The sequence below is a fragment of the Rhinolophus sinicus genome, chromosome 4, assembly GCF_057876585.1.
Source record: "Rhinolophus sinicus isolate RSI-liver-muscle chromosome 4, RSI-T2T, whole genome shotgun sequence".
NCBI classification, from domain to species: domain Eukaryota; kingdom Metazoa; phylum Chordata; class Mammalia; order Chiroptera; family Rhinolophidae; genus Rhinolophus; species Rhinolophus sinicus.
This window is the reverse complement of record NC_142504.1, coordinates 33,086,152-33,113,607: the sequence shown is the minus strand read 5'-3', so window position 1 is coordinate 33,113,607 and position 27,456 is coordinate 33,086,152. Positions and strand designations below refer to the sequence as shown.

The following is a 27,456-nucleotide window of genomic DNA, read 5'->3' as shown; positions in this document are numbered from 1 at the left end:
ATAGTAACTAACTGGATGCGAAATCGGTGGTGGCTGTATCTTTGACCTTTTTTGTTAGTGTATTCTGTAAATTGAGTTTGAGTACTGAAGAAGCATTTTCTATTTCCTGTACTTTTGATTATATGCAGTTTTTATTTTTTTACATATTGTTGTATTTATTCTCTTTTAAATTTACTGCAATTTTAAATTTAAGCAGTTAAATATTCTCTTGAGTTTCAGATTTATTGCTCTAATATTTTAGCTTGAATCTACTAAAAGGAGATAATTTTATAGAATAGTTTTACAAATTTGACATATAAATTAAAATCTAAGGGATATATAAGCTGTAAGGCTTTTTTTAATATGAGGCTTTCTTTATAATTGAAAAATATGCCTTACAATAAAATAATCTAGAGTACCTCTGGAAAAATAATGTCCTCTAGTTGACCAGATAATTTTTGTGTATTTAGTTAGTGATGATTCATTAAGAATTTTTAAGTTATTCTTTTAATAACTGCAAAATGACTTAAAATACTAGTTTCTTTTTGTGTACTTAAATGCATTTGAGATTAATTTGAACATAAAATCAAATGGCTAATTTGTTATGTCTATAATAATGTCTTGATTAATTAGTGTGGCAGACAGTGGGTATCTGGATTACTGAAATTTCTCAGTTAACTGAAGGCTTATCTAATTATGCAGTGAAATTGTGTAGGATAAGATGCTGACATTAGGGGTAGGGATTTGTCTGTCAAGCTCTTTATATAAATTCACTGAAACCCCATTTTGTATCATTAGAAATAAGCATTGTATCAAATACAGAGCTTTAGGTTCACAATCCGATCATTAATTACAGTATTAGTAAATACACTTGAAGGAAATCTCATAGACTTGCACAGCCAGGTGAACCTTTTGTGAACCTTTTCTGGAGCCAGGGTTTCTTAGCTGAGCAGTGAGATTTTCAGCAGAAGAAAGGATGTCTGCTGCTCACGGTTCCGATTCTGGTTGTGACCCAAAAGTCATTGAGATGTTCCCTGTTTAATCTTTGGTGAAACAGATTTTAGAATGACGTTAAATGATGAAAACGTGTATATATGTGATATGTATGTATGACAGATACTAGATGATTACATTGGTTTTTTTCATTTTGTTAAACATCTAAGTTCTCTCAACTACTAGTTGGCACACAAGGAATTGAAAGTAAAATCTGAATCTTCAAACTGACTGGTCCTTTTAATTTCTAGTGTTTGGCTATTGCCTAATTTTCAATGAACTTTCCTGTTTTCTGTAAGTTTGTCTCCTTGGTCAGAATGGTTCCCAGGAGATTTAAGACAGATGATTATTTATTTCCATGTAGATAGAATTATAATAGCTATAAGTACTGTAATTATGATTTTTTTTTCTTAAAGGAGGAATTCCGAGAACTTCGAGAACAGCCTAGTGACCCTCAAGCTGAACAAGAACTAATTAATAGTATTGAACAAGTATATTTTTCTACAGATTCATTTGATATTGTTAAATATGAGCTAGAGGTAAAAAAAAAATTTCATTAAAACCTATCTAAAGCCTATTTTTTTCTAGTGATTGAATTTGTGAGTGAGATTTGAATGCTTTTTAGGGGCGTTATGTACTTTGATACCAGGATTGGTCTATAATGACCATATCGGAATTAAATGAACAGCATTGTTGCTGTTAGCATTGTTTAAAGATGACATCATTTTTAAAAATGTAAAATTAAGTGCAGCTGTAGAATATTGGTCCAGGAAACATATCCGTATTTTTGGTTTTTAACCATGTTAGTATGCTGCCTGTATCTTATTTTATGTTGACTAAATATGTTTAGAAAAGCTCTAAGACTTTTAATGATAAATGTATATTTACATAATTAGTTATATCATGTTTAGTCATAATAAATACCCGTATGCCATAATGTTTACAACATTGGCATTTTAAATTTATAGGAACTTCAAAAAATCAGAATAGTTAATTTGGTTTTAGACAAGACCAAATACAGTACCTATATAACACTTTATATGCAGCACGTACAAAGTCATTCCCCAATTCATCCTGAAGTTTCATCAGTCAGTTGACTGGTACTTGGAGCTTAACTTGGAGTTTCACAAGTTAAATGCTGTACAGTTTTGTTAGTTTTTCACACTATCCTCCGAAAGCCAATGTATAATTTAGAATGTATTCCAACAACTGTCATCATTACAACATAGTGTTTAGTTACCATTTATAGTATTAGAGGGGAAATATGTCTTGAGTTCTGTCATAAGACAGGTGGGGATCCGCCTGTGGCTGGTAGAGTGGGGGGTTGGGGTGAGGGACTTTTCTCATATTCTCCTGTCACAGGCCATGAAAGCAGTGTCTCCCAGCCCCGGGGCCAGGGGTCCCGATGGTAGTGCGGTTTCCTGGATGTGTAGGCTGCAGCAGTGGAGATAGGGGATGAGGGATGGAACTTGAGCATCCCTCAAGTTCCAGAGGGAGATAGAGGGGTGGGTAACAAAGATGTGCATGTGTGGAGGTTTTCATGTCTGCAGTCTAGTGGGGAAATGGGAGGAGAGGAGAAATGGGCGGAAATGGGATGGGACAGTATTTTGTACGCACAGATTATAGTTCTTAAGTCAAGAGGTGTGCCGGTGAATGAAACCAAGTTAAACAATTTATTTTTTACTTTTCCTTTATGGATTTGTTTTTTAGAAGCTCCCTCCTGTTCTCAATTTGCAAGAATTAGAGGAGTACAGAGACAAGTTGAAACAACAGCAAGCTGCAGTAAGTAAAAAAGACACATTTTTTTCCTGAGAAAACTAAATGAGACAGAGCAGAGAGGTGTGATGTTTGCAGATTTTATGGTTTAACTAATATATTAACATATTAAACAAATCTTATTATTTAATATGACTGACTCAAATGATACATTTATATTAAAATTTAATGCTTGTTCAGTTTCCGTCATATTTGGTACCTGACAGATTTGCTTCTAGAACTTATAGTTCTTTCTTTGGTATTCTAAATGTGATCAAATAATTTTGAACTTTTTTTTCAGATTACTAAGTATCTCTAGGTTTCTTGGTTTGCAAAACTACCTGTAGTTTTGTGATTGAGTTTTCTTATCTCAAAGATAAGTAGGTCCAAAGAGAATCTAGGGCTAAGATTCAGAAAGTCGTAATTCCAGTCACTGTTTTATTATGTGACATTGGCAGTTCACTTAGTCTTGCTGAGTCTCGTTTTGTCTGTGAAGTGATGGGTTAAGCCTGCGTTTTCTCTAATGCCGTAAAATTCTGTGATTCTGTATTTTCCTCATGTTAGGCTGAACTCCTTTTATAAAACTCAGACTATACTGTAGAAGATTAAATAGGGATAGTATGTGGTCTTGTTAATTTTTTAATATTAAAGGAGCAGTAGTAATAAATTTATTTGAATTTAAGATACGATTTTTAATAATACATCTGACAAAGGAAGATGCAGTCATGCACCGCAGAATGACGTTACAGTCAGACTGACCGCATACGCAAAGATCCCATATGGATTATAAGCAAAGATTTGTTTGCAATGTTGGAAGGAAAGGCTGGATCCAAGATGTGAATTTACTCCTAAATAGACGAGGAGGCTCAGCATGCTTGTCCACCTGCCCTGTGCCTGCTGGAGGCTGGGCCCGGAAGTGGGGGCGAGAGGAGAGGGCTGGGGGGAAACTCACTGCCCTTCCTTCTGTTTCTTTCTCTTTATCTCTTTCTTCCCATTCCTCCCTATCTTTTTCCCCTTCCGTCTCCGCCTCCCCCTCTCGTATTCCTCCATTCAGGCTTTATCTCTCTGGGTTTCCTTTGATCTCTGCTCTGCCTTTCTCTCCCCATCTTTTCCTTCCCTCTCTCTCTTCCTCCTAACATCTACTCTCCCCTCCACGCCTACCTCTGCAGCACTTCCTTTGCCCCCACCAACATGCATGCAGTGTGTGCACACCCACACTTTATCTTTTATTCCGTACTTTTACACTACCTTTTCTATGTTTAAATATGTTTATATTCATAAATAGCATTGTGTCAGAGTTGCCTACAGTCTTCAGCACAGAAACATGCTGTACAGGCTTGTAGCCTGGGAGCAATAGGCTACACCATACAGCCCAGGTGTGTGGTGGGCTAGACCCCGGGGTTTGTGTCAGTGCGCTCTATGGTGTTGGCATAATGACAAAACCACCTGCTGAAGCCAACGTATTGTTAAGCAGCCCGTGACTGTATACTTCTCTTGCTTTTGTATTATACCCAGACATCTCTCTGGGAGTAGCAGCCGTGGTGTGGGGAAGGAATTTGAGCACTAGAGAGTTGTGGAGTAAAAATATGATGTGCTTTTAGAGAATTAGATTTTAGTGAATGGTGGCATCTTTTGCCTTCTCTTTAAATACATACTCCTCCCTCTGTGCTTTGTGTGGTAATATTCTTTTGGGAATGAGCCACGTCACAAGGGCCGTAGAGCAAAGTGACCTTTGGAATTTGATAAACCTCGGTTTTAATTCTGGCCTTGCAATTTACTAACTGTGGGACTATGGGTGAGTTACTACTATGTTTAAGATTACTCAGCTGGAAACTGAGGAAGCGTATAACTCATTTCTATAGATTATCCTGAGTACTGATTGAGATAATGTAGGAAAAGCACCAGGTATACTGCCTGGCACAGTATAGACTAACAATGCCTGCATCATCTATTTTTTTAAAAAACCCAATTTGGTAAAATTAGGTGAGTTTTTGTCAGGGTTCATCTGTACAAATTCATATCTATACAAATCTATACATATATACAAATCAAAGCAGATTAAGAAAACATGAAAGGATTAATGCAATAAGTGAATGTGTGTGTAACATTTTGTTCTCAGTTGGCCTGTGGAAGGGGAGCTAATTTGGTTTCTTGAGCAAACATTCACTAAATACCTTGCATGCACCATGCTTTGTGCTAGACGTGATGCCTCCTATGTAATCTGGCAGGGGCTCCTGAAATTGTAAAATAAGAGTCTCATGTTCAAAATCATTATTAATTCTAACTTGCATATATTAACATTATTCATGGAATGAACTGAGAAAACCTGAGCTATCTCCATAGCATTCCAAAACAACATGTGTTTTCAATTGTTTAGAGGGAGAGGACCAAATTACTGTTGGTCTTCTTATGGCGTGCAAAAGGACCTAAAGGGAGCGAGGATGTTCTCTGTTTTCCAGATATTGTCTCCATAAATTCAGTTGATTAAACACTTATTTATCTTAACAAGTTCATCTTTAAAAGCAAATCCTGTACCCTTGAAAATGATTACCCTTTTGTGCATGTTAGTTAAATCAGATAGTGGTACTCATATTATTCACAGTCGTAATGGCCATTTACTGACTTTCTGTTAAGGAGCAAGTTGTGTACTCTGTGCTATATCTCTTTTACTAATTTTGTAGCCAGAGAAATACGTGTGGTCAACGCCTGCCAATATCTTCTGTAAAAGTTACTGGGTAGACCTGGGGACTATTCTTGCAAAAATGTTAAATGTAAAATGTAATAGGAAGCGTGAGGGTTTTTTCCTATCACTTCTTTTGTTTGATTGTGTGTTCTTACAGGTCTCTAGAAAAGTAGCAGATTTAATCCTTGAGAAGCAGCCTGCTTACGTAAAGGTAGGATAATATTTGTTACTTTCAATAATGAAATTTTAAAAATGTTTGACTTACTCTTGAAACTGTTGAAATCTTTTAAGTTATAATTTTATCTATAGTTCTGTAGCAATACATTAACTATTGGGTGTGTGTGTGTGTGTGTGTGTGTGTGTGTTTGTTTCATTTATTTGGGGAATTTACCAAACTGAAGAAATGAAAGAGTATTTATAACTGATTCTAAAGAAATGTCTTGGTTTTCCAAACTTTAGAATGGCCAGTAAAAATTGCTTCTATGTACTTTGTAACACTTAGATCGTTAATGAACACTCAATGGCAATATAACAGTCTGTCTTTAGAGTATGATAAAATTGGAATTGTCTCACTGAATCTTTTTTCATTAGAAAATCAGAGACTTCAAAGTCCATTGAGGTACCTACTAGTGTTCAAATGAAGACATTCATTGTCAAAGCATCTTAGCAAACAGAAATCACATTTGTCATATTCTTGATTACGTTGTGAAATTCTGTTGGGTAGAAACATTTAAACGGATATATTATTAGTATTTGTTTATGCCTTTGAAAAGCACGTTGGGTCTAAATTTCCTTACAAGCAATACTAACTAAATATTTTGTCATAGGTCATTGTGAAAATCAATTGAAGGTTGTCATTTTAAATAATTTTGTTGAAAAATGCCAATAGTTTTCAGGTACAGGTGTTTTTTTTCTACTTTATTTTCCAAGTAGCCTTTTCTTTGAAACCCACTAAAGTTTTTGTTAAAGTCCCATAGAAATAGGAAAGAAAACAAAATGCCTCAAACAATAACCTATATTTCATCTTTCCATAGGAACTTGAAAGAGTTACCTCATTACAGACAGGTCTTCAGTTAGCGGCTGTTATCTGCACAAATGGGAGGAGGTACAGCATTTGATGATATTTTGTTCTTTAAGCTGGAAAACATTTCAAGAAAAACTGTGAAACTATCATTGATAATTGGTTTTTTATTATGACTGTGGTTTGTTGAATAACATTCATTAACGGAACCTATGTTATGATCTAAGAAGGTATGTGGGAAATGGCTATAGATCTAGTTATGGCTTAAAAATATTACTATTTTTGTATTGCTTAGTGCTTCTCAAACTTTCTGCGGTGAAAGACCAGTTTTTCTTTTTTAATTTCCAACTTTTTGTTACAGACTGTTAGTTTTGTAAAATGTAATAAAAGCAAAATACTAGGGAAGTGGGGGAAAAAAAACATTCATCAAACATAAAATTGTTGTCAACTTTTGCTCTACATATTTGTAAACGCTTGTTCTGAATTTCTGTACTTTTCTTGTGATGGACCAGTAATAGTTTGAGGATTGGCACCAGTCCACACATCACACTTAAAGTAATGCTGGCTTAAATTGAGTTGTTGAATGAATTTGTCACATAAATTTGTGATAGTAGTCACAGTGAGTAATGCAGGATACTACCTCATTAGTTGCCTATTTTTTCTTGTGGGTGGTATTTTTATTGTAGTAGAAAACTTTAACTATTTATTGTTCACTTTTGCAGACACTTGAATATTGCAAAGGAGGGTTTTACTCAAGCTAGTTTAGGCCTTCTTGCAAATCAAAGGAAACGTCAGTTGCTGATTGGACTTCTGAAATCTCTGCGAACTATAAAAACATTGGTATATACAAGTTACTTTTTAAAAATTAAAACTTAATTTTGTGGTTGAAACAGATTTTACCTTTGATTTTTGTTTTTTCAGCAAAGAACAGATGTGCGCTTAAGTGAAATGCTAGAGGTAAGTTAACAAGGCTTAGAAGTTTGGTAATCCTGGTAATATTAAATAGAAAAATTATAGTGAAAAAAAACACAGATGAGCATTTTTCTCAAATTGGTATATGGTATAAAGAATATTTTTAGACATGTAAAGAGCATTTTTCTATTGACATTATATGCTTCATTTACAAAAATTTGTTTGGAGAAATGTTTAGTTTGTAGCAACATGGGAATGTTAACCTCAGTATCTTTTGATTGTATTTACACCCAAATAGCAATAAATTGTTTTGTTTTTATCTAATATATGGTAGTGATTTAAAGTGTATGTCATGTTTTAGGTATGTTTGGTATCTCATATTAATTGGTTTTCTGAGTGAGCCATGTGTGTTCTCTTTGATGCTTTGTTAACATTCTCGATCTACTTCTCTTATAAGGTTCATGAAAGTTTAATGTTATATTTTTGTTTCCTCATTAATACTGGAGCTCCTTCGTGTAGGTATTTGGTCATCATCTCCGCATTCCCAGTGGTTTGAATTTAGATGAGAGCTTAAGGAGAATGGTTTTTAGGGTTTTCTGTATAATCTCTGTATTACTTCTAAACTATTAACCACTAAACTAGGGATTGAGAAATCCATATGAGAAATTCATTTGGCATTAAATTACTGTTTAGGTGCTAAAAAATATTCTGAGGCTATTAATGAATATTTCACTTTTTTCCAAATTTGTTTGTGTAAAAATATTGATTGATTTTTTTGGAGGTAGAACTGTTGAATGTTGATTACAAGTAAAATGCATATGGTTTTGGAACGTTTTATATAAACATTACTGAAAGAAGACATGTTCACAGTTAAAGAACACTTTCCTGTGAAGCAGCTTATGAGTAGAATTCTATATAGGCTTTATCTGTGTCATGGTCTCAGAGAGCTGTTACTGTGTACTTGAGAGAACAGAATATTTTTTCTGTGCATATATTTTAGGCCTGGACCTAGTTGCCTCTTTGTATTTTATTATTTATCTGTTGTTGGTATTCTAATCCTTATTTAAAAGGAATTAAAATTTTCTGGTTCTGTAAGTTTTTGGATGGAGTATGAATAGAAATTTGTTTTCTTCAGGGGCTTTAAGAAAAATGTTTCCAGTCTATTAACTTCTCTTGTTGTTATCTTAAGGAGGAAGACTATCCAGGAGCTATTCAGTTGTGCCTGGAATGTCAGAAAGCTGCCAGCACTTTTAAACATTACAGCTGTATAAGGTAAGGTAATATAAAAATGTAAAAGCTGACTTTATTGCCTGTTTTTAATGTAGGAGTTGTGCAACATACACTGATAAACATTAAAAATATTATATTAAGTGCTGTGTTTTAGCATTTCTGTCCATAAATGGGCAGTACAATAAAATTATAAATAATAATTCTTAAGATGTGAAAGATCAGATACTTTTTAATTCTCTCCTTTCTTGTCACCTCACCAAAACTCATGTTCTTTTCAATCTGATTGATTTTATAGAGTAGTGGAGAAGAATACATTTATCTGTTCACAACTCCGTTGTATCGCTTGGGAATTCTTCCTCCTTAACTTCACCCAGTTTATAAATATGCAGAGTAGTTTGGTTTTCAGATCCACATGGTTCAAGTGTTTGGCTCACCACGATAAGAATTTGTTTTGGAAAATTTAAGTATGAACTCACTTTATGTGATAGTCATGTTTGCAACATTTAAGCAAATATGTATTTAACGTGTTACATCTTTTGTTTATTTATAAACTGTACAGTGTAAAAATAACCACTGCATTCTTTGCTATTAGTTCTAACTTTATTAATGGGTTTTGGTCTGCTTAAAATGAAGGTTTTGTATTACTGGTGACAGCACCTTGGGGTGGCGCTAATCCCCAGGTGTAATTTCCATCATTCCTCTGAAACCATCATAAATAAACGTACAATCTAAGTGAAATAGTGTGCTTGTAAAGCAAATCCCATTTCAAATTAAATTCATACCTATCCTAGAATATAGCCCCTTAGTTTCTCCTGTATGGAAATTCTGACAGTGAGCACGACGTACTGATATTGTAGATGTTTGATTGCTAGTAACTGAAAAATAAAAAGATTATGGTACACCAAAACATTAATACAGCTTTGAATTAGATTTTTTCTTTTAATATACTCTCACATTATAGGTCTCTGCTGGGTATAGGATAAGGGCTAGATATTTCCCCCCCAGAGATGCTATTTAAGTATTTATGGTATTTTTTTCTTTAGGATTATACATACTGAAGCAACACACTTTTCATTGGGTTAGGAAATACATAGTTGTGTGATAACAGTGAAATTTTAGTTTTTTTCCATTTTGACAGTGATTAACTGTCACTATTAAAAACTTGATGTCATTTACACTTTTTAAATTGAGTGAATAGAGAACGAGCTCTAGTATATTGATTATATTTAAAAATTTTAACAAGGGCTGTGGGGTCCTGAGAAAGCAAAACATACATTTAGTTCGTTCTGTGATGATAAATCTGTTATATTGAGAACAGCTTACTTATGATGGGGTGAACATAATTCAGGCAGTTACATATTTACTGAGCGTTTATTCTGTGCCAGGTGCTTTGCTTTGGAATTGGCTGTATGGTGATAAACCACACATAATATGACTAATACCATCCCTGGTTTTCTAGAGAACATAATCTATCCAGAAGAACCTGAATTGAGGAAGGCGCAAGTGGGATGGGGCCTTAGAGAGAAGGAAGAAGTTGAGAATGCAGTGGGAGCATTGGGATCTAACCTCCTTAGAGGTTCAAGGCTGAGCAGGACCTGAAGGGGGAGCAGGGGGAGTTAGCGAAGCCAAGATACGGGGCTGTGGATATGCGATTACAGAGATCACTGCGAAGCCTTTGTTGCAGAGACGCCAAGCAACATGAGGACTGAAAATGTCTGTCTATTGGCCTTATAGCAACCAAGACGTCAGAGTTGACCTTGTTGGGGACAGATTTGATTGAAGTATAAGTGTAGAATGAGGGAATTTTACAAAAAGGAGAGAGAGGCAATTGAGAGGGAGAACCTTTAATAACTGAAAATTGATGGGAAAGAGTGAGAGGTTGAAGACTGGGAAAACTTAGAGTTATGTTTTAAACTTGGTGATTTACTGACAACTCGGTGGCTCCGGGAGCGGAGCTATTAGTTGGAATTGTTTCCACCAGCATTTTTCAACCCCACATAGCAGCACTGTTGCCTTTGCCAGCCGCCATTCATCCTGTCCAACCTGGTCTGCTTTTCTCCCCAACTCATATTTTAACCCTTTTGTTCCTAGTTGGGAGAGCGTGAGAAGTTTGTTCACTTCTTGCAGATAACGTGACATGGGATATAGCTATAGAGTTAGCTGATACGCGGGACAGATTAAGTCTATAAAAATGACAGGAATTTTATTCTAACTTCCTTTTATTTTTTGTCTTTGTTAATTAGATGCACTTTTTTTTATCCTATGCATTTTTCTTTCTTTTTTCTTTTCTTTCTGCTCTTCTAAATCCAATATTGAACCTGTTCTTGAGCTCTTTAGTTGAGTCTATTCAGATATGATTTATCAACACTTTATTCCTTTAATTTACCTGGAGCTGTAGAATTTAGCCGAAGGCAAAATTTAATCTTTGCTTGAACCTGAGTGAATCAGAGTGAAAAATCATTGGACACTGCGATAATCATAGGAATAGTAATTAATTTCCAACTGAATTTACACTCTCAATTTCTTTAACATTTAAATTTATTTTCATTTCTAGTCGATGACTAGAGAATCATGAAATTGCTTAACCACTCAGGTTTCTCATTTGTACAATGAGGTGAATCAATAGTCCTTATATTACAGGGTAGTTGGGGGATTAGATAAATACATATAGACTATTTAACAGCCCCTGGCACATAGTAAGCATTCAATTAATATAGCAAGTATTATCTTAATTTATATTACTATTAAAAACTTTGAAAGATATTTTCATATTCAGTTCTGTTACAGTATAGTTGGGTCTTCAAATACAAACAACCTTCAAAATATATTTATAAAAATAGAATAAATTGCTATCATTGCTGAGTGTATATGTATGTGTATATATATATACATATGTATACATATATATGTATATATATATTTCATTTAGAAATGTCCATTAAGAAAACCATGATTCAGAACATTGCTGGATTCTGGTGTGATTTTTTTTTTTTTTATTGCAGGCAAGTTAATATGTATAAAATACTTGCTTGTCTTCTTAATTTTTCCTTCATACATCATGTATTCCTCTTTTCTTTCCTAGTCACATCCCTCCTCTATTGAAATAAAATTTTTGGTAGAGTTAGCGACCCTGTGGTCTTCGGAGTAAATTACATGGAACATCTGAGGGCTGACTCTTACGATTCTGAAAGTAGGAAAAGCAGAATTCACAGATTTGCTTTTGCACAAAGAGCCATTGACTGTATATCTAGTAAGTCTCAGGTTATATGACTATATATTTTAATATATGAAATACCAAGTAATATGATGCACCCAGTCGATTGAAAAATGAAAGAAAATGGGTACCTCTTCAGTACCTTGTGTCTTCCTTGAGATGTGCTGTGTTTCAGCTTCTTTAATAAAAGATACTGTAACACCAGTTTTATTCACTTTTATAACTGATGGGGAACATTTTTATATTATTTGACATTTTTTAGTTGATTGACAGAAAGCTATATAGTTGAGGTTTACTGGGAATAAGAATCAGAGTGAGTTTATGTTAAAGTACATCTGAGTGAAGAATTTAATTTCTTTTTCACTTGAGATTTATCTAAATTAATTTCAAGGAAAGTTATTTTTAAAAGTCAAAACTGCTTTATTATTTTTCATTTCATTAGAAAGAAACTACTTGAGTGAACCTGAAAGCATTCTGGATTATACACTGAAAAGTTTGCATACCGTTAAAACTTAGTTTGCTGAGTGCTGTACTTTAACAGAGATACGGAGTCAGCCCTCCATATCTATGGGTTCTGCATCCACAGCTTCAACCAACCACGGATCAAAAATATTTGAAAAAAGAAACCCCAAAAAGTTCCAAAAAACTAAATTTGGATTTGCCATGTGCAACGCGAATGAATCCACGCCTGAATGAAATCCTATGTAGGCATGCCCTGCTGTAGCCTATACGCAAATAGAGGTCATGTGCAAATACCACACCATTTTTTATAAGGGACTTGAGCATCCTCAGGTTTTGTTTTCCGCAGGGGTCCTGGAGCCAAACCCCCACAGATACCAAGGGATGGTATTTCTCATAATCATTAAAATATCCTCTTATTTTTTTCTTATAATGTTGACAGTTAAATGAAAGTTGTACATTGTAGAACTTCTTTAAATCATAGACTAATGAAAACAGCTTTTAGTTACCAATAGAGGAGGACTAGGGACTGCTCTTCCCCTGTTCCCCTTGGCTCCTTTCTAGCAAGATGTGCCTGCCGTCTCTTTCTCTAGGCTCAGGCAAGGGGAGCCCAGCAACCCTGTTTGGAGTAGTGGTAGTGTTCAGGCAGTGAGTGTTTCTGTGAGGTCACCAGGCCTGCTTAGCTGGACCCATGCGTAGATCTGGGGTCCTTGTTGCTTGGGCCCAGTTATTGGTACCATGCTATTCTCATGCTGCCTGTACTCCTTTTCTTTTATTTTAGCCTACTTTCTTCTGCCTCCCTCCTCCATGCCACAGCATTTAAAAAATAATCTAACATAAAATCACATGGCAAAAATATAATATTTTAAACAAAAGGTAAAGAATTTCCTTCATGCCTCCCCCACCATTCATTCCCTTCCCTACTCCACAGCTCATTAATTAACTTTACAGTTGACATATTGTTTTCCTAGTAGATTTAATTATAATTTGAACTAATACATTCAGATAGCTTTTTTTCCCCTGATTTATCACTGATAGTTGTTGATGATCTGACTGTTCACTCCCTGTAATAAAATATCTGTAAGCGACAGGAATTTGGTATACTTTCTTTTACTTTTCTTCCTTTCTCCATCTTCCAGGTTTTGTTAGTGGAACTTATTTTTACTTGGTCAACATTATATTCTTTTTGCAACTATAATGGAATCTGTGTTTTTTCAATAGTTTACTTCTAAAAAAATTAGCCTAATAGAAATCATATTTACTGTATTTTGATTATATAAATATTACTTGCAGAACTAAGTAGCGTGATATGGGACTTAGAAAACAGGAGAAGTAATCCTTTGTCTTTAAATGAAAATTAAAATCCATTACTGTTTCTTTTTTATTATTTCTGTTGAACACTTTTTATTTTTTAAGGTCCTGTTCACCTGCTATCATTTTTTTTTTTTTGTAATGTTCTTTTTTTCTATATTGCTTTGTTTTGTTTCGTTACAGTTACCTGAGGTTTTTTTTTTTTTTTTTGTATCGGATATATGGCAGATAAATTTTCACGTTTTGAAATGATCTTAATTGAGTCCATAAACATGATTGAAAGAAAAAAAACTTTTTCTCAGGAAATGGAAGGTATTACTCAGTTGTCTTCTCGCCTCCTGTTTGTAGGACAGAGTCAGATGCCATTCTCATTTCATCACAAGTGGTGTCTTTCCTTTAGACATGTTTAGGGTGTTTCTCTTTTCACTTGGTGTTCTAAACTTCACCAGTTGCCTAGAAAAGTCATCTGTGTCAAACTCTGCTTCTAGATAATGATACAAGAATAAGGTATTACTTAATGCTTGTCTGCACGAGGTGCTGTGTATATGACTTACTATCCCAAGAGCTTTTACAATTTATTTGTTCTCTAGGAGTTTAAAGTAACAGGCAGTTAACAGGCAGGACTGTGGGATAATATGCTAGTTAAGAGCAGAGTACACAAAGACTATCAGAGATGTTCGTGCTGTGAATGGCTCACTTCTTATAACCATGCAGGAGTGGGAAATACTGACATTTATAGGAGCAGCAGTAGAAGCTAGGCACCGTTAGCTCAGGCAGCACTGACAGTGCAGTAATTCTAAATTAGATTTTAATAAGGTGTTCTCACTAGAGCTTTATCTTTTTAGCTTTTAAAAATTGAATCATGGTGATGGTGATAGTGGTGATGGTTATGATAATAATATTTGAAATTGGCCTTTCTATGTGTCACGCACTGTGCTAATGATTTTCCTTACCTTTTCTTATTGAGCATTGATAAAATATTCCTCAGAGATGTTGTTACTATCTCTGTTTTATAGATGAGGAATTGATACTTTGTAAAATAAGTGGCAGAGCCAGGATTTAAACTTAGGTCTGTTGGAATTTGGAACTTGCTGCTTTGAACCACTACCACCCTGTACTATCTGCTAATGTACTAGCTGTTGTACACAGTGGAAGCTCATGCCTAGTAGGCCAGAGTTATATACTTACTAGAGGTAATTGTAGTTTCTACCTAAGCCTTTTTGCCGGTTGTGTTTGTTACTGTATTAACGTTAAGTAAGTAAACTAATGAAACGAGTTTTTGAAGGTTAAGTTGAACGCATTGGAAAAAGAAAACATATTGTTAAAAAATAAATTTCCTTTTGAATTTGTTGAAGAGGAGACAATATGAAAATTGGAGGATGTAAGGAAACTAAATGGGATTTGGCATTTGTATTGCTTTGCATTTGTCTTTAAGTTCCTACTTCACTGTAGAGAAACTGAAACTTGAAATTATAGACAGTTGATTTGTGATTGGATCCTATGAGACTAAGATGTTAAAACTCCAATCAAATGAAAAGACACGGCTCTGAATCAGAAATGGGTGAATGAAGTACATTTATACAGTTTTAGTTAAAACAGTCAATATACATGTAAACACAAACACATACACATACAAATATTCCTGTTTTAACTTTGATCAGTTGACAACGTAAAAAGTCTTCTGCTGAACTCCAGCACAGGCTTGGCAAACTGTGTCTTTAAAGGGACATGTAATAAATATTTTAAGCTTTGCAGGCCATAAGGTCTCGGTTGCAGCTATTCAGCCCTGCCCGAGTAGTCCAGAAGCAGCCACGGGCAACATGTAAACAAATTCATGTGGCTGTGTTCCAGTAAAACTTTACTTAGAAACGTAGACTGTTGTCTAGATTTCACTCCTGGGCCTGCTCTCTACTCTAGAATTACAATTCACAAAATTTGGAGATGTTTGGAGCATCTTTAGTATCCTTAATAACGGAGCTTTCTTTGTGGTGAATGATTGTGTTCTGGGTTCGGTCAGGGCTTTCTGAACAGAGGACAGATATCTGGGTTGATCCAAAGTGATCCTAGGAGTTCTGCTCATGGTTTGCAGGATCATGTGGACATTCATGGTACCTCAGGGTTGTTGGGCTTCCCCGTGTTTGAACATCAGATTTTCTGAGGTCTGTTGATAAACTGTCTGTCAGCTGTGAGTGAATTGAAACCACTGGAATATACTTCTGCTCTAAACTGACTGGAATTTTCATGGGCCATGGCTATGCACTATAAACTTACAAGTATAAATTTTACTTAAGTTTATTCTAGCAGTTTTAAAACTCTGTATAATCTTATTACAAAGATGTGATGATTGGGCAACTGGTATTCAGAATATAATATTAATAAAATCTTGAGACTTTAGTGCTGGAAGCAACCCTTTAGATCTAGCCCAGGAAACTGATGCTCAGAGATATTAAGAGACTTTACTTAAATCACATGACTCATTAACAGCAGAGCAGGGAAAGCTCATTAAGATGCTAATTACCTCTGTACCATCTTGTCTTTTTGTACTGTCAAACTTGTATAAATTTGATTTATGTACAAAATTTTGATTTTTTCACAACCTTTCTAGGACTCATTTTGCGAGAGTGTGTATCTTAGATTAGCTTTTTAAAAGAACACTACTAATGATTTATTTATGGATGTGTTATCTTTAATATTTTCTGTAGTCATGGTAAAAATGCCCCCAAAGTTGTTTATTCATTAAACTTGCAAATAGCCTTTAATAGCTTTTAACCTTCCGTCTTAGAACTAGTAATTTTTTTTTGACAATAATCATGCTTTTGTTTATCCAAATGTTTCTGAATAGATCCTTTTAACGTACTTTGAGTAATTGACTGAAATGACTTGAATTCAGGTTTCTAAATGATGGCTAAGTGTCTTTAAAGACTGTATAGTTAATATATTTATTCCTTAATCACATAATTTTATACATGTATTTTAATTAGTAGTAAATTGTTGTCAAACTGCAGTTGTAACTTTTGGAAGCATTTTAATACAGCAGAAATGTTTGAGATAGAAAAAATATTGAGGTAGAAAATAGGGGCTAACAGAATGATAGTAAAATTTTGCCATTTTTGTTTGAATGGAAAATTTAGCTTTGTGCAGTAGCAGTATTGTAGCCAATGAGGTTTATCCGAGGCGCAATTATTGCTAATTGAAAATTTGACTCAGCAGATATTTATTATCTGCTCTGAGTCAGGGGTAAGTTTAGTTTGTCCTGCGAAGTCACTGGGGAATAAACCACAGCCTTAGAGAAATAGTCACAGATAGTCCTTACAATAATACAAGGTGCTGTAAACAGAGCGTAGTGAAACTTAGGGAACAGTTAGTTAGCAGGGGAAGACTTCTCAGAAAAGACATTTGGATTGGGCTGGAAAGATAGATGGACATTGGTGAGTAAGAAAAGGAGAAGGTGTACTCTAGTTATTGTGAACAATACCTGCATGAACAGAGGGTGGGGGAGTCTAGATTTTGTTTGGGAAATTACACATAGTCCATATGACAAAAATACGGGCACTGAAAGCGAATGGGAAGTTAATTTTTCATGTTAGTTGTTCAGCGTCTTACATGCCATACAAATTTGGGGCATTATCCTGGGCTTAATGGGGAGCCACCAAAGGGTTTAAAGCAGTGGATTGATGTGATTTTATTTCTGCTTTGCTTAGGAGCTGCAAGCTGTCTTTAGGGACCAAGCAGGTAACATATATGTGAAGCTGCCAGATATGAGACAGCAGGAAATGATGAGGCCCACAGGACTGGCCTAGGTCTTGCCGAAAGTCTTTCACAGACAAGCTGTTTGAAAACACTGGTCTGCCAAATCAAACAAAATCCAACCTGACCCCTGCTCAGAGCTATGCCAGAAAGTCTTTGGAGGATGTTGTACAATGTTTGGTACACAGTAGGTCAGTGGTGTTTGTCAGATAAGTGGATGGATGTATTGAAGGGTGGTGTGTGTGTGTGTGTGTGTGTGTGTGTGTGTGTGTGTGTGCAGAGATTCCTTAGGAGGCTATTAAGATAATTCAAGCCAAGGTGACAATGCTTGAGTTAGGACACAAAATTGAGAAAGGGAAAGGGAAAGAGTAAGTGGATATGGGAAATGATGGAATCATCAAGATTTGATTACCCAGTTACATATGAAGAGAAAGAAGAATTAACGATGACTTTGAAATTTCCAGTTTGAATTGAATGGGTGCTGATGATATGAATCAAAAGAGAGAGAACATGGGAGAAGGAACAACTCTGGGAAAAGATAATGATTTGCGGGGGAGAGTGAAGAATTACTTACTTCTTTCTAAGTGCTAACTGTCATAACTATACTCTTAGGGGTATTATTTTGAGGACGCTAGAGCTCTCATTCTTATTTTCATTCATTCATTCATATTTTTTGGGGGGGCAAAATTGTCCCACAATGATAATTTTAAGGAAATCTCAGTCCTCCTGTCTACAGGTATTCCCTTAACCTGTATTTGTGGTTATTTTTTAGGCATAAATCCTGTTTAGAGACCATAATCTTTCTAATCCCGTGTTTTCCCGAAAATAAGACCTAGCCGGACCATCAGCTCTAATGCGTCTTTTGGAGCAAAAATTAATATAAGACCCGGTCTTATTTTACTATAAGACCAGGTATAATACAATACAATACAATACAATACAATACCAGTACCAGTACCAGTACCAGTACCAGTACCAGTACCAATACCAATACCAATACCGAGTCTTATATTAATTTTTGCTCCAAAAGACGCATTAGAGCTGATGGTCCGCCTAGGTCTTATTTTCGGGGAAACACGGTAAGGTATCAATACTACACCATTGGTTGTCAAAGGATGTAGTTTTGCTCACTTTCAGAATATAATCTCCAATTCTCAACTTTAATCAAAAGTGTGCTAATGATAAATAGTATTTGTAGAAAATGGTCTAATTCCTCTAGACGTTTGGACATTTATCCTTGAGGTCACCAAAAACTGGGTATTTGAATTATTATTGGTTTTACTTATTTGGCAAATAGCTTAATATCTGTTTCTATCTGTATATATCACATCACTCTGGTGTTATCTCAACTTGCATTAAAGGCTCTATAAGAAGCAAATGCAAGGAATCATTAATCCATTATTGTATTTTCTGTAAGGCTTTGCCAAGGGTGTTGTGCCTTAGGAGATAAAGGTTATTGTCCCCTTTATCAAGACTGGCAAAATTTTCTCTCAGAACTTAATGCCAGCAAAAGTGATTTTTGTTTGTTTGTTTTGGTTTTGGTTTTGGTTTTTTCTCCCCCTTGAGTTACTGGTATGTTTTGACATTATGGATACTGGATTGTGTACTTGGCCTCCTTATTGTTTTTGCTGCTAGGATTTTGAGAGTCAAATTTATAATCAGATAATAGTTGTAAAAAACCTTGTATGATTTTGGTATACAAAACTACATCTTTCACTTGTTCTTAATATTTTATTTTAATTTTGCCTCAATCATTTTTGTTAAAATGTTTTCTCTATGATTGTATTTATTTTGTTACATATCACAGGTCTTTTTTAGCAATGACATAATTCAAATAATGTTAGTTTTAGCCTTAAAGCACCAGCACAGCCAACTTCATTTGTGAAACAAGGAAATGAAGGCTTACTTCTCTTAGAAAAAAAAAAATATATATATATTAGTTTTTGTTGTTGTTGTTGTTTTTCTAACCTAGGGAAAATTAAAGGGAATGAAATCAGATTCAGTCACATATCCCAAGTGTGTAACTCAATCAGTTTTTACAAAGCGAACATAGTTATGTAATTACCTCCTAGAAATAGAACATTTCTAGAACCCCAGAAACTTCCTTTGTGCTCCCAGTCATTATTCTCCCAAGGTAATCACTGTTCTGGCTTTTGTCACTAAAGTTAGTTTTACCTATTCTGAACTTTATAGAAATGGAATCATACAATATCTACTTTTTGTAACTGACTTTTTTTGTCCCATATCATATTTTTGAGATTCAGGTGATACATTTTCATTGCTATAGTATTTCATTATATAAATATGTTACACTTTACCCATGTAATTGTTCGTAGACAATTGTGTTTCTTCAGTACTTTTGCCTATTACAAGTAATAATGCAAGGATTGTGTGTGCATTTCTGTCAGGTACATATCTAGGACTTCTGCGATATAGAATGTGTATTGAGTTTCAGTGGATGTTACAGTTCGAAAGAGTTCCCCTTCCTTTGGCATTGAATTCAGTGTTCCATATGCTCTACATTCTTTCCAACATTTGTTGATGTCATTTTTAAGAAATAGTTTTAGCCATTCTGGTTATTATGGTGTCTTATGGTAGTTTTAGTTTGCATTTTCTGAATGCCTAATTGGAATGCCTATTTATATTTATTGGCCAATTGGATATCTCCTTTGTCAAGTATCTGTTCAAGCATTTTGCCCTTTATTTTAATTCTGTTCTGTTGGTCTGTTTATGTATCCTTATGTCAGTACCACACTGTTTTGTTGCTGTACCTTTATCGTAAGCCTTTACCTGTTTTAGTGTATGTCCTCCAACATCGTTCTTCAAGATATTCTTGACTATTCTTAGCCCTTTGAAAGTCCATGTAAATTTTAGAAGCAGTTTGTCAGATTCTATAAATAAATAAAAAGGCTGCTGATTAGAATTTCACTTATTCTAGGAGATCATTTTGCTGAGTACTGATATCGTAACTATATTGAAGGTTTTAGTCTGTTTGAACAGTATATACCTTCATATATTTAAGTCATCTTTATTTTAGCTCAATTTTATATTACATGATTTTTATTAGATTTTTTTCCCAGGTGTTTGGTTTTTTTGAAATGGGATTTAAAAAAAATGTTGTTGTCTAATTCCTTGTTCTTAATATATAGAAATTAATTTTTTTTGAAATTTTATTTTTTATCTATATTATACATTTTATGTTTAAAACTTGCTATCAGTTTTTAATTCTTAAGTTCTGAGTTTTAGCTATAGATATTCTTTTGTATTTTCTACTTACACAATCCTGTTGCTGCTAGTAATGGCTCCTATTTCTTCCTAATTCATTTCCTTTTATTTTTTTGCCTTATTGTAGAATCCACAGCACAAACTTATTGCTCATACTATAGATCTGTAAACTTATTATTTATTCAGCTACCATGTATTTATTTAGCATTTAGTTTGTCTCTTTTAAAGACAGATACATCTAACTCTCTGTTTTATTTAACAGTGAACTGAATTCAAAGCTGCAAGATACTTTAGAACAAATTGAGGTAAGAAGGATTACAGCATAAGTTAAATGGCTTTTCATTGTTAGAGGTTTTGAACAGTGTAGATGCACTGTATGTTTTGACTTCTTACTATCAGTGTTTCCAGATCACTACTTTGTTATTTTTCATTTGGAATATCTCTTCATCTTCAAGTTAATATTAACCTGCTGGTAAACTCAGTAATACTTTCAGAATTATGAGACCTGAAATCAGTATTTGAAAATGTCACCATATCCAGAAAGATGCCCAAACTTTTAGTCATAAATATGTTCTCATGTAATTTATAGCCAAAATACTTACATGTATTAAATATTTTGATTATCAACTACTACTCATTTTTAGTTAAGTGAATTAATTTATTTAAGAATAATTATTGGCTGATGAAAACCCTCCTAAATTCCTAACCTCATATTAATATTTCATACAAAAGTAGAAATTGGAAAGGAAAAGATATGTCATTGTGAGCATGAAGTCCTGCTTTTCTTCTTACATTTACTCAGAGTTCATCTCTTTCCTTAGCAATCTTTGCAAAGCAGGGTATTCATGTTAATAAATTTAATAAGAATTATTTGTTTTTTTTCTTATATTTTGTTATTGTTTTTTGATAACAGTATTTATAAAAGTTGCAGCTGGGCTTTCAAATGACCTTTTGTGAAAGTAGTTTTTGATCATAAATGTAATTATTTACTAGTTGTAAGAATGACAATTTATTTGACAAACACAAAGATAACTACTTTGAAAATTCTTTAAGTAAACAGTCACTTGAATATTTTAATGAGGACTTTCATTTGAAAACCTAGTATTTCTTCACTCTTAATATACAATATTTTCTGTACTTATGTAGAAAAATCCTTATTTTAAAATGAAATCACTGAAATGGAAATCCGATGCCTGATCACTGTACTGTACACCTGAAGCTGACGTTGAAGAATAATGAATGTCAACCATAATTATATATATATATATATATAAAATATATATATAGTTACATATAACTATATATATATTTACAAGAAGTACAGCATTAGGAATAGAGACAGTGGAAATGTAATGGCTGTGTGCGATGTCAGAGGGATAGTGGATGGGGGAATGGGAGTTGTCACTTTGTGAGGGATATAAATGATAAATGTCTAACTATTAACATTGTTTTGTGCACCTGAAACTATTTAAAAAAATGAAAAAAAAATTTGTTGCATTGAGATATAAAAGTACATACCTCTCAGGTCAATGTAATTTTGTTGAGAATGACTTTTCAGTGATTAAAGAAGGATTGTTTTATTTTTTAATAGTCCTACAAATTCAATTCATATCATTGTAAGATTTTAGTAGGCGTCTGAGGAAACATAGAGTGAAGTAAAAATAAAAAAGTTCTTTAGTAAGTATTATACTTATTTTGTGTCCCTTGAAACACTAGGCATGGGTTTTTAGAAACATCAGTAACATCTTAGTAAGCTTCATTATAGTTGGTATTAAATGAGAATTATTTATATTTTTATTATTTATTTATTACAAATGTATTTAAATTTGTTATTGGCTATTAAATTTGGTGTGATAGTAAGTGTGTTTAGATATTAATTAAAAGTGAGAGATTAGTCTTAATATTTTCTCTTCATTTTGAAAACATAATTCTTGAATTGCATCTTGTCTCCCGTTTTAAACACATAGGAACAGTTGGATGTAGCTCTTTCTAAAATCTGCAAGAATTTTGACATTAACCATTATACCAAGGTTCAACAAGCTTATCGACTTCTTGGAAAAACACAGGTTAGTTTTGAAAGGACGTTTACTTTTTTAAAAAATCAGGAATCTGTTGATCTTTATGATTGCTTAAGTCTGAACATTACTAATATAGTGTCCTTAAAGTTTCATTTAACAAAATAAAATTTTAAGCTGTGACATAGTTGTTCACATAGGCTCAGAATGTATGTAAGTGTGATTAAAACATTACAGAAGTTTGTTTTGAACTGTGAAGTAAGTGTTTGTCAGGTTTTCCCACCATTTTGTGTAGGTTTTCAAACAAGTATGTATATGGTAAGATAATTCAATGGGAGAGGATGTGTAGTGTCTTTTATGTCAGCTTTTGGTCCTGAACGAGAACTTCTGAGTTTGGAGCTTCATGGGTCCTAGATGGGCCAGCATGACTCCCTCAGAGTGGTATGTAAACTTTTGTGCATTGTGTATATTTGTAAAACAGGTAAGTTGGCATTTATCAGGTTCTGGCATTTATCATTTCAAAGAGTTCTGTTATCCCCAGAATGTCCTCCCACAATGCATGGCTTTACCTACTTTGACTGCTGAAGAGCTTCTTTGAAAAATGGGCCGTGGTTTGAAAAGTTAACTGTACCTTCTGTGTGTACAGGATTACACACGTATCTTTGGAACATCTAGACATTATAGATATGTTTTCATCCCTTAAATGGTCTCCTGTCTTAGAAATTTAAGACTTTACCAAACCATTTAAACTACTAACATTTTAAAATCTGAATGTTATTAAGATATTTGGTTGTTTATTGTACTTTATTAATTTTCATGTCTTAAGCTCTACCTAGAAAAAAATTGAAGAAGGAAGACACTCGGTAATTTTGAGGGACATGTTGGAAGACCGTTGAAAATATGATTTTAACTTATAATTTTCCTCATTAGAGGAATTTTTTCACTCATTAAATGTGTATTGGTACCTACTGTGTGCGTTGCTCCGGGCACCTGGATATAGGGCCTCATGTGTCTTACCTTTTAGTGAGGAAGACAAACGTTAAAGAAAGAAAGAAATATGATGTCAGGTGATAACAAGTGCTGTGGAGAAGTATATATATACATACATACATACACATACATACATACATTCTAGGGTAAGTGGCTAGAATGATGTAAAGTACTGATTTGTCTAGGATGGTCAAGAAAGGCTGCTCTGAAAAGGTGACCATTGAGAAGCATCCTGAACAGTGTAAGGGAATGATGGCAGAGGGAATCCAAAGGTGTGATTATGTGTGACATGTCTCAGAAAGAACAGAATGGGTACCAATCATAAGTACAGAGCAACAGAGCAGCGTTCAGAATTCAGATTTATCTTTAGTGATGTGATGTTTTGGTTATTTGAAGGGTTATTTGTAAATAATCAACATTACAATTTTAATTCTATGATCTTAGTATTGTAGCTATAATCATAAAGGCTTTTCCCTATGTTTTTTAAATCTGTTGAAATTTATTTTAATAACACGAAATTATATTTTCTTCCCATAGACAGCAATGGATCAACTTCATATGCACTTCACTCAAGCCATTCATAATACCGTGTTTCAAGTTGTTCTTGGTTATGTGGAACTCTGTGCAGGAAACACAGATACAAAATTCCAAAAGCTGCAATATAAAGATCTCTGTACAGTATGTATTAACTTAATTTGCTGTTTATATGTCTCTCTTAGTTTTTAAATTCACTTTCCATTTTCCTCATCTATTTTTTGAAGATGCTACTAAAATTGAAACAAATACGTTTTCCAAAAGTTCTTTTTCTCCCATATTATTCTTTTTCTCATAAAGAAACTGGGAAGATTTGGTCACACTCATGGTAAAGGTTGATGAGATGGTAGTGATTTGTGGAGTGTAGTTGTTTATAAATGGACACTTTACCCTTTCATAGCTTCTTATACTCTTCTCTCTTAGGCTCTTAATGCTTTTGTATGATTGCATCTAAGATACTTCTAAGGAATCATCTTTGCCAGTTTCTCATACACACTTTGACTCAGTCTTTTTGGGTAAATAAATACTGTTTCAGTGTGCATCTGTTACCAATTTTTCTTTTTCATTCTTAAAGAAACCTAGATCTATATGTAATATAACCCACAGGTAAGGAGTTAACTTGGTAGAGCTCTGTTTTAGAATTGGTGGTACTGATGGACTGATGTAGAGTGTGAGGAAAAGAGAATGAACATCTAGGAGAATGGTGGTGTCATTTGCTTTTACAAGGAAGACTGGTCTGTAGTGGAAATTCGTGAATTCTGTTTGATACCTATTAACATTTAAGTAGACTCGTTGAAGAGGCAGTTGAATAAAAAAAGAACCTCTGGAGACAGAGTTGAAGTTACAGATTTGGTAGTCATCAGTGTCTAATTATGCTTAAATCATGGTACTAAATACCGCATTTCCCGGAAAATAAGACCTAGCCAGACCATCAGCTCTAACGCGTCTTTTGGAGCAAAAATTAATATAAGACCCAATATTATTTTAATATAAGGCCCAGGTCATAATACTGGGTCTTATATTAATTTTTGCTCCAAAAGACGCGTTAGAGCTGATGGTCTGGCATGGTCTTATTTTCAGGGAAACACGGTAGGAAGACTGGGGAAATGGGTATAGATAAAGAAGATCTTAGGGTCCTCAGCCTGTGACCTTCAGGGACTGGGTAGGGGAGAAGGGACCTGGAGAAGAGTTTGAGAAAGAGCAGCTAGCCAAGTAGGAGGTAAAGTAAGAGATGGTGTCGCAGCAGCCCTGTAGAAGGATGTATCGTAAGAAGAATCGACTGTAAATCTATCTCAGATGCTTCTGTGAGTCTGAATAAGGTGATATCACAGAATTGATACTTGATTTGACAATATGGAGGTCATTGTTGACCTTGGTCTCTAATTCTAGCTCAAGATTTTTCTCTGTCTTTCACTGGAGACTTGCATGAGTTTTCTCTAATGTCAACTTAGAAAGTAACAGTTCTAGGAAGTAGATACCTATTCTCTAGTGTAATTATGTCCAGAAATTCATGTGAAATTAAGCTCATCTTCATTCTTCAGTGAGTTTAGTGGTCAAAAGTTCAGGTTATGTCCTTTGGGAACTGTGGAGAAATATCCTTACTTGAGCTACAACAAATATTCCAGAAGGATATTATTATGTGTGATAGATTAAGGATTAAGTTAATAATGACAGTGGATAGTTGTTAATATAGCTAAAAAATGTCTTTTTAAAATCACTTCATAAATCATGAGGAGTTTCACAAATTTTATAATTATTAACTTTAAGTGTGATATAGTTGCATAATTACATTTTTAAATATCTAGTTTTAAGTGCAGCCATCACTTAATGAATTTCAATGATTTTGAAGTGTATTTTATTATTTTATTAGGTTGATAGTATGTATTTTTCCCCAACATTTTATTATAAAAAAACTTCAAACATACAGAAAAGTTGAAAAATTTATAAGTAAACACTCATATAACTACCACCTAGATTCTACCATTGACATTTTATTAGACTTTGTAATATATACATATCATTTCTCCATCCATTAATGCATTTAAAAATTTTTTTTATTGGGGTGACATTGGTTAGTAAAATTACATAGGTTTCAAGTGTACAATTCTGTAATACATCATCTATATATCACACTGTGTGTCCACCACCCAGAATCAGTTCTCCTTCCATCATCATATGTTTGACTCCCTTTTCCCTCTTCTACCACCCGCTTCCCCTTTAACCACTAAACTGTTGTCTATGTCTATGATTTTTTTGTTTGTCTTGTTTGTTGCTTTCAGTTTTATATCCCACATATGAGTGGAGTCGTATGGTTCTCGACTTTTTCTGTCTGACTTATTTCACTTAACTTGATAATCTCAAGATCCTGTATTTTTAAATTAAATATCCAAACAATCAATTTTATTTTTGATTCTGTTAGTGTTGTTGCTACTAATAGATGATTTAAATAGTAAAGCAATTGTCAAGTGAGTGATTTTTCTGTTAAAACAAAAAATAACTTTTAATAATTACAACAAACATTTTAAACAAATTAGACTTTTGTCCTTCAGTCTTCTTGATTTTGGTTAAATCTGGTGTCTGGTGCATGTGTTTTAGTTTGTGTGTCGTGTATTTCATTATCATTAAGCTTTTATATACTTTTAAGTCAAAGACATATTTATGCTCATTCTTCTTGAGAAAGTCCTCTGTGCATTTATAAATATAAATTGTACTTAGCGTATACATTTTTATAAAGAAAAATTTGTGCTTAAGGTGTTTCACTTTTTAAAATGAAAACTTACTGTAAAATAACCTTTTGACATATCTGTGTATATTTAAATTATCATATAATAAAGGACTTATCTTTCTTGATTTCAACTTGAGTAAATGCTTGTTAAAATTACTCCCAAGAAATATGTGGTAATTCTTTATAAAATTATCCAAATATGTGTGATATAGTAGGTGAGGTGTGTATATATATATATATTATATTGCATATATATTGTATATAACATATAATTAAGGAAACAAATGATTCATTGGTGCACTAGAACTTAGTCATAGAAACCCCCCCCCCACACACACACACACACTCAGAACAGCAAGTGCATATATTATTTTTCCTCCAACACAGTTGTACAATTCTGGTTGATATTCAAGCTTTGAAGTAGTTTTAGTCTGAAGTGGTGAGAATAGTAGCAAATATTAACAATGGCTTCATGGAGGAATTTCTTTTGAGGAAAGGATTTAACAGAATTCGGTATAGCAGTTTCTTTGAAAGAACAGACTTAGAGGAGCTGACTAATGAGGTGAAGAATGTGATGCATTTTAAGGTGGTCGGTTTGTTTGGCCCAATCTCGGTAAAAATGTAAGGACGTTCAGAAATTGCCCCAGGACTCTTGTAAGTATT

At 34.0% G+C, this 27,456-nt stretch overlaps 1 protein-coding gene and 1 non-coding gene across 2 annotated transcripts in view; both read left to right on the top strand.

The window, feature by feature from the left end:
- VPS50 (VPS50 subunit of EARP/GARPII complex) overlaps positions 1–27,456 on the top strand; it is a 115,944-nt gene that overhangs the window by 19,075 nt on the left and 69,413 nt on the right. Inside the window, exons 3-12 of the mRNA XM_019729711.3 lie at positions 1,389–1,511; positions 2,683–2,754; positions 5,568–5,621; positions 6,445–6,515; positions 7,154–7,271; positions 7,353–7,388; positions 8,533–8,615; positions 20,792–20,834; positions 22,497–22,595; positions 24,072–24,212. Coding sequence (XP_019585270.3) covers positions 1,389–1,511; positions 2,683–2,754; positions 5,568–5,621; positions 6,445–6,515; positions 7,154–7,271; positions 7,353–7,388; positions 8,533–8,615; positions 20,792–20,834; positions 22,497–22,595; positions 24,072–24,212 — 840 coding nt within the window. The remainder of the gene's footprint in view (positions 1–1,388; positions 1,512–2,682; positions 2,755–5,567; positions 5,622–6,444; positions 6,516–7,153; positions 7,272–7,352; positions 7,389–8,532; positions 8,616–20,791; positions 20,835–22,496; positions 22,596–24,071; positions 24,213–27,456) is intronic.
- LOC141567038 (U4 spliceosomal RNA) lies at positions 16,687–16,828 on the top strand. Its single transcript, XR_012489436.1, has one exon. It is a non-coding gene; the product is annotated as a U4 spliceosomal RNA (small nuclear RNA).